Below are 8374 nucleotides of genomic sequence, written 5' to 3'. Positions count from 1 at the left end.
CTGTTGACGGGCTCCAAACAGGCAGTCAGTGGTGTGGAGTTGTGATTTGCTAGTCCAGTGATGAGTGAGGTGGGGCACACGGTAGGCAGAGAGAGAGATGGTGCGGAAAGAGACGCGTTATGTGAACCACTCCAAAAAAGTTGTAGATCTATTCAGTAAAACATGACTATAGCAGCAACCGCTGTGCACAGCGGGACCTTACCGGAATCCCCCTTTTATTTCTCTATGCAAACTCAACGATATGTGCTCGGCTTTAACGGGGCACAGAAATGCCCGAACTTGAATACAGCAGGAGAGATCGAGCGAGCTCTATCTGTGGGGAAGTGGGTTGGGGAGCTGTAGGCGGGATCCAAACAGGCATCCAGGGGTGGGGCGTGTGATTGGCCAGTCCAGTAATGAGTAAGGTGAGGCAGGCAGCAGAGAGACGCGTTACATGAGCCACTCCAAAATTTAAAGTGAGTGATGTGCCTTAGCCTTGACGCTCAGTACCGTATAAAGAGCATTAGGCCATAGCCCTAGAGGCTAAGCCAAAAAGTAAAAGAAGAGGAGAGTGTGTAGTGTATAATTCCTGATTCATTGAATTGCGATCATTGATGCTCAGGCATACGCACACATCCACTTTACCAGTCCTACTATATAGGCCTACCAGTATGATAGACAGCACAAAAGCAAAAAGTCGAGGAAAAGATGGCTTCAAACTCAAACAAAGACGAAAAAGGAAATGCTTCTCACTCAAATTAAAATCCAAAATTATAATCAAAGGAGTTGACAAGAAAAGAAGACTAATCTAAAGCGCAAATTTGATTGATATATATGGAAGGGATGTAATCATGTGGATTTTTTTAAATTTTTCGGTAATTTCCCCTTTGTATTCCTACGGCAGGAACTCGCCTACAGCGGGATTTTTCTGCTGGAACCAAAAGTCCCCCTAGAGCCGTGTATTCTACTGTATCTAGAGATTCCTTAAAATCAGCATTACTCCCATGACTAAACACAATGCACCCCCCCCCCTTCCTAAAATTCCTGTGGAAATACTAAAAGTAAAAGTATGGTACTTAAAAGAAGAAATATTCCAAAGAATACATTATAATCAGTTAAATTAGCCAAGTTTAGAACAACTTGATTTTGATAAGTTGAACCACAAGAGTAAAAAATTCTCACACAAACAAATCTCAAACTTACATCATTTGACAATAAACTATCTTCATGAAAACAAAAAGGTCCGACATAGAGATTACACATCATCAACAATTTGTAAAAACGGCATGCTCCACCCAGCTGGGTTCATAAGATAACACTAATGTACAAGACAACACACATTTCACATGAACACGTGAAGTCTTCCACTGGAGTTGGCCCCGACCACAGCACACTCCAGCTGAGGATGGAACTCATTCAGGCTACAAACAGAGCCCAGGTAGTCTTCATTTTGCAAGGCTTTGATCAAAGTTCCATTGGTGTTGTAAATTTCAATCTCACGAGGCCGCCGCATGGAGCCCGTCACGAATACATCCTCCACGAAAGGATGCCATGTGGGTCGGAAGTTGGTGAGCCACCTCCCTGTCCAGTTGTTGTGGCGAATGCTTTTTGAAAGCTTCAGGCGTATTCCTTCCCCGACATCAGACACAACAATTGTATCATCGGAGGAACAGGACAGAATTTTGCCCCCATTTGGAGAGAAATAAGCACTGGAGATTGCTTTGGTGTGGTGCGACAAAGTCTGGAGTGGTTTGGGTGTCTTAGCGTTGATGTTACGAAGGTCCCACAAGTTGATCTTTGCCTCCACCCCAGCAGTGATGAAATAATGTTGATCGACTGGGTGAACGCTGACTGTTCGAAGGCTCTTTCTGCTGACGTTATACTCGTGCTCTGCAGAGCTTCCCGGCGTTCTAGTGTCCACCATTGAAACCATGCCGCTATACTGAGACACAAGCATTGTGTTGCCGTCATCGATGAAATCAAAATTGCGAAGCAAGTCATCGTTTTGTTCTGGTACTGAAAAAACTTCGTCAAACACGCCTTTTTCAAAGTCTCCACATCGGAGAGTGGCATCATAACTACACGAGAACAGCTTGTGATGACCTGGTTGGAAGAAGAGATGGCTGACTGGCTTAATGTGAGGTTTGAACACCAACACACTTTCAACATCATCTCTCCCACTACTCCCAACATTCCATAAACCAACATGGCCATACTTGTCACCAGCAGCGGTTAACAAACATGACGGCGATGGGTGCCATGATACAGAGAATACCCTGCCTGGCACAACTTTGGCAACTCTGTTTTCATTCATGCACACTTTGTTCAGTGACTTTGTCAGGGACGTAATGTTCGATGAGGCAGATTTCCCATCCAAAGTCTGTTTACAGATGACAGTCGAAAATGATGTAACATCTTTCTCTGTGATGTTTTCTGCTTTCGAAAAAATACAGTCTTTCATGGGTACAGGCCCGTCTGGCAGTCGTGGTTCGGCCACATTTTCTTCAACCGGCTCAGGCTCTGGCAAAGGAGTTCCCTTCGGATCAATACGACGAATTCTCATACTTTGCCTTCTGACAATCATCTCTGGCTCCTTCTTAATTCTTAGCCCTTTTTGAGTAGGAGTGTACTTTTTCTCAGGTTTGTTCAGTGCCGAGGCCTGAAGCTGTTTTTTGGCTTCATCCATTCCCAAGCTAGCAAAGAATTCCTCATTTGCTTTCATGTTCGCTTCACGCATACGAACATAGTCTAAAGATTCTTCATTTTCATCGTCTGAAATATCAGATTCATCTTCAGCAACCTTGACAAAACCGATATTATCCTTCTCTACCGTGCCACATTTGTCATGATCACTGTTTTTGAATGCCAGTTGATCAACATTATTCGTACTATCCGAATTCCTGCCGCTTACATTGGTCCTGATATTTTCTTTGCTTTCACTATCGAGAATACAACTGGATTTTTCCTGTACTTCAGAATTATACATACTCCAATCGACCTTCCGTCTTTTATTTAACAAACCTCTACCAAGTCTTGTTCCCACACCACCACCTTCACCTGCCAGTTCCGCTCTCGCTTTCTGAGAGACATCTCCGTGGATTTGGTAAAGTGGGCGTTTCGTGCTTCTAGATCTAGAACTCACACTTACAAAAGCCTTCTTGCCTTCCACTTCTCTCCTATCACGACTATCAAACATCCTGTCTCTGCCACTGCCAAATCCAGAACCAGGTGAGGTTGAAGTTGAAGACACTCGGTTACTACTACGACTACGAGAACGAGACAGAGGAAGATCTGATTCCCCTGCACTCGCAGCAAGGTTCACTTTATAGATTGGGACACTGACACCCTTCGCCTTCAGTTGAAACTTGAAGTTGGAGTCTCTCAGCCCTGAACCAGACCTGCTCCTGGTTTGCATTGCGGTAACAGAAATTCACTCGACACTTTGGTAAATGATGAGAACAAATTATTGTAAGCCACAGTAGTGTGTCTTCTTTCACTTTTCGGTCGAGAAAATGCGGAAGAAAAGTGTAAACACTAAACACTAGATGACTAAATAGATCTACTAACCAACAGCCGCGTATTATAAGGTAACAACGGGTATCCCGCGCCAAAGTTTCGTAACAAGTTTCATAACAAAAAAAAGTACGAAAGTTTCAGCCTCTCACAGCTCCTTACCGTGTAGAGCTGTTCGAGGAATTTCATGTTTACGAATTCTAGAATATAGTTTTCCACAATACATTGGGAAAGTACTAAGTACATGATAAATAAGCAACATTTTAAGACGAACGGTACTTACCAGGGTGGGAACAACACCAGATGAGGATTTTATCAAATACAAAATGGCTGCTTCGAAGAAAACCTAGGTATTCTCATCTCAATCACAATATCTCGCAAACTCCCGCATGGTTACGTTCCCCGCGGGAACTGGGAACAGGTCGAAGAACAACAACTGTGCACAAAACATGATAACGTGATAACGTATTGCTTGGATTATTTCCCTTTAAGTGAAACTGCTGAGCTCTTGAACTTTCCTAAATTCTTGATAATACATCATATATCCACGTTGAATGTTGGAATTTCTCTACTGATGTAAATACGCATACCAGTGGCAGTAATGTGGGTACGTGCGCTCAGGTTGTTGAGTAGGCTAGAAGCGGGAGAAGAGTGGGGCACTGACAGTCCCATGTTGTAAAAAGAGGAGGGTAGGACTGACTTCGATTTGGGGAACTAAAGGACTAATTTTTTTTAAATAACAAATTCTCATAGCCTACCTGAGAGAGTAGATGACTGCGAAGTTCTTTGCTTTTGGCGGCCACAGCATCAAATTCATTGTCCAGTCTGGTCAAGATCTCATTTTCCACTGACATCAGTATAAATCAAATCAGATGTTCCGGTGTCGTTGTGCTTCGGAGAGGGGTTTTGATTCTCTTCAGGACAGAAAACGACCGTTCGCATGCAACCTTTGACACAGGCAGGGTTAGTAGTAGCTTGAAAGCAACCTCAATGCCTTTGCAAGCATTAGTGAAGAGGTTCAACTTGAGTAGCACATTGACCTTGTAAAAGCAGAGTGGGCAAGCTTTGCATGAGATACATACATCATATATATATAACAGTGGAACTTGAAACATTTTGTGCGCTCAGTTCTAGTTCTAATTCACTGTCAATATCGCTGTCTTTCACCTCATTGTGGTCTGCAGCTGACTGCTTCGGCGATTTCCATTGTTCTCCAAGGCTTTGCAATTCTGTTCGCAACCCTTCAGCGGTGACGATATCGTCAAATCTCAGTAAGTACTTTTGCAGCTCTTCCATAGCCTCTGATGGGACTTCACCGAAGTTTCTTGGATGAAGAAGGGACTGATCAGCCAACGATCTAGGCACTGCAAATTTTTTAAAAATTTTGTTCAATGCTGTTAACAAGCGTGTCTACAATTCGATTGTAAACTTCAATACGATATTTCTTCATTGGGTCAGCTGTTGATGTAGCTTCGTCTGTACAGAATTCATCATCAATTCGTCTGCGTCGTCTTTGCCGTTTCAAGGGAAGCGACTCTTCCAGGAACGAATCTGTCCCGCTCTCCTTCAGTGCATCATTTACTTGATTTACCCTCTGAACAAACTTTGCTGCTGCCTTTTGAGGAGCTTCGAAGTCCGCCATGACTGCTTGGGTGTTGTCAGCAATAAGTACAGTGTTGAGGCTGGTGTTCACTTCAACAAACAGCTTCTGATGGGTTGTTGAAAGAACCAAACACCTTCCTTAAGGCAACATCTTCTGACCACTATCTGGTCTCACCAATGGCCCCCAAACGCTTCATAGTTGTCGAGTGCCTGCTGCAGATGTTGATCTGCTGATAAGACTTCCAGAAGAACTCTGCAATGTCGTTCATCGATGTAAATAGTGATGCACTGTTCACTACAGCACTTATTGTGGCCTCCGAAACAACAAAATTCAACACATGAGCGTGGTACCAAACATGGTTCTGCATTGGAGCTTTGCTTGAAAGCCTAGCATCTGCGTTGGTCGCGGCCGCGATTTTTACCTTTAAACAAAAAGACAAAACAACAAAGACACTTCATAACATATTAGGCATGTATCTTGATAAGTTTTAAGATGTCCAAGTGTATCTCTTTTCATGCGGAGAATATAACTTATATTATAAGTACTGTACATTACATTACGTACTACATGTAGCTCTATATTGCTGTGTATGTCTTTTGTTTTCCCCTCTTTTTTTGTGTTTTAATTTTTTGGTGTGTTAATTTTATTAAAAACTGTTCTGATGGTTTGTTTTTCTTTTTGTGTGTTTATACAGTGTAATGTCATTTAATTTAATGCTGTTCCTGCCCTTTAAAAAAAAGGGTTTTGTTAGAGCGTGTCTCCACCAAAACCGAATACTGACACTGGCACTGGCACGGCCCAATTGTGTGTGATTCCATAATTTACATGTAATATCCTGTGGGCGTATTTTTTCCTGAATTACACACGTTTAGGGTTAAAACAGCCAATCTTCGGATAGGTGGACAGGCGCCCTAATAATTTTTGTGGTTATTTATTGGTGCTGTTCTAATTTTGATTTCATTCTGTGGTGAAACCTTTATTTTTCACGTTTTTATACTTTGGGTGACTACAAATGATATTCTGAGTGCTTAAAACAGAGCACAAGAAATTCTGGGGCTTTAGATTGTTACCTCTATCAACATATTGATATATATATATATATATACGTCGTCACAGAGAGTTGAAACCTTGAAAATTAATGGCAACCTTTTTGGCAACTTTTGCCACTTTTTGTGGCAACTTTTGGACAAAAAATGGCAACAAACGCAGATGCAAGGAAAGGAGAGTATTGAATGAAACCTCTTTAGTGTCCCTGCATGTTTGCTGCACCGTCTGTTGCGTCTCCAACGCCTTGTTTGAGGTCAAGATTCAACCCTTGCATAACGTCCTAAACAATCTGCACAAGAGCTTCGCCGGTAGCTTCTTCGCACTTCACAATGCTCACCAATCTTTCTTGGATGTTGCCAGTTTTATTCACGTATCGAACGACAATGGAGCACTGGTCTTGAGTTGCTATGTCCTGTGTTGTGTCAATTTCCGCAGCAAACATGTCTGTTATGTCTTCCGAAATGGAGCAACAGATCTTATCCCGAATAACCGTAATGATAGACGGCACAGTAGTTTTGGACAAAAATGTAACAAATAAGCCTCTTGCCTGAACCGTTTGCCTTCTCATTTTTTGTCTTGCTGCCATGGACTACGCGAGAGAGATGACCAGCTGTGTATGAATCATATTTGTGTAGCAACTTAACAATTTCCAGGAAAATACCATGGTCAATTTCTGCATTGTCCAGAGTGTAGGCTGCCTCTTCCGTACTTCCTCTGTAGCTTAGTCCCGTCTTGCCTATGAGTCTACATCCATAACTCGATTCATCACTTGCCGTTTCTTTCTGACTTCATCACAGTAGTCCTTACCCAACCCGTCAGAAATGCTTGATTGTTTTTTATCAACCAGGTATGCTGTTGAGCATTGCAGATGCAAAGATGAACGTTCATGCTGTTCAATACGAGAATGTACATGTCGCCAGTCTTTCATCCCCCCAAGAAATGCGGATATGTCTGAAGTGGCAGAAAACACCGAGCAGACAGAACAGTGAAATGCATGGGAGTCTTTGTAGCAAAATAGCCACCATCTGTTAGAACCGTCTTCACGAATGAAATATCGTTGCACCACTCTAATATAATCTGTCTTCTGAAGGATGATGATACATGTATTCAAAATATTTCGGCATTTTGATGCACTTTCAGATAGTTCTTTTTCTTTCGATCGCGTTCCTTCTCCGCACCTCCTTTTCTTTTTTGTGGTTTGACTTAGATCTATCCCTTACTACTTATCCATTCAGGCCTACAAACAATGGTAGATACGAGTAGCCTACCAGTGCTGGAAAAAGCAATTATGATTCTTTTTCTACTCAACGTAAAAAAAACCCCTAGAAAGCAGACATAGACATTCGTACGTTTTAAAACGTTTTTTCTTCCGCCGAGGTTACAAGTAGATTTCTTAATTAAACGTTGAAGAAAAAGGAGTAGATATACACATGTACCGGTCTTATAAACACAGTAATCTGAAGACAATTTTTTTTTAACCAAGCGGCCCATTTTGTCCTTTCAGCACCGGCCAACTTTTCCTCTTCGGCACCGGCCCACTTTGTCCATTCGGCACCGGCCCAAGGGGCATTGCCCAAATGCCCATCATAGGCCAGTCCACACCTGAAAGGGACATAAAAGAGATGAAGCTCTCGTGGAACGAGCTTGGAAGGATGGCCCAGGACAGAAATAAATGGTCGGATTAAAGCACAGGGGGGCTATCTCGTAAAATGCTGTTTTGAGAAAATTGAAAGAAAAGTTTTTGCCCTTGCTCAATTTCTTTAAAAGACAAGGAGAGGTTTCTTTAGAATCAAACAAATATACACACCAATGAAATCAAACGTCCCCTATAGGTAGGGCAATGCCGATTTTGATGTAGGTCAAGATTTCTGGAAATCCCCGCTTGTCCTTAAAAGTGACCAAATGGAAGGAGCTTATATACATTGTATATGATGTGGCCTATACACTGCCAGGGGTGACAGGCATTGATGATGATAAATAGCAATACATGTAGTAATACATGTAATAGTAATAATAAAAACAATGAATATAATGTAATATGTAGGACCATAGCGCATATTCCATTTTACATAATTACCCCAATAGATCCAAGAACACTCAGAAACATTCTTGGCTTCCCGAGAAGCATACGCAGTGCAAGTAGCCCAGCACCCAAAACTCTACAAACTGACAATGTTATCTTTCAGTAATCAATAGCCAGGTCCCATTCCCATCAGAGTGAAGTGGGGGGAA

The 8374-nt window shown here is 42.2% G+C and overlaps 2 protein-coding genes across 2 annotated transcripts in view; both read right to left on the bottom strand.

Moving 5' to 3' along the window:
* Positions 1 to 3915, bottom strand: part of LOC101851591 (zinc finger protein ZFAT) — a gene marked incomplete in the record, with an annotated part of 39179 nt that extends 35264 nt beyond the window's left edge. Inside the window, 1 exon segment of the mRNA XM_013085427.2 lies at positions 3776 to 3915.
* Positions 854 to 3764, bottom strand: LOC101851358 (WD repeat-containing protein 76). Its single transcript, XM_005103454.3, has one exon. It carries the CDS (start codon positions 3392 to 3394, stop codon positions 1322 to 1324), a length of 2073 nt encoding a protein of 690 aa, XP_005103511.1. The 5' UTR covers positions 3395 to 3764; the 3' UTR covers positions 854 to 1321.
* Positions 3916 to 8374: the final 4459 nt, after the last annotated feature.

The sequence above is a fragment of the Aplysia californica genome, unplaced genomic scaffold, assembly GCF_000002075.1.
Source record: "Aplysia californica isolate F4 #8 unplaced genomic scaffold, AplCal3.0 scaffold00373, whole genome shotgun sequence".
Classification (NCBI taxonomy): Eukaryota; Metazoa; Mollusca; class Gastropoda; order Aplysiida; family Aplysiidae; genus Aplysia; species Aplysia californica.
This window is presented reverse-complemented; position numbering and strand designations above follow the sequence as displayed.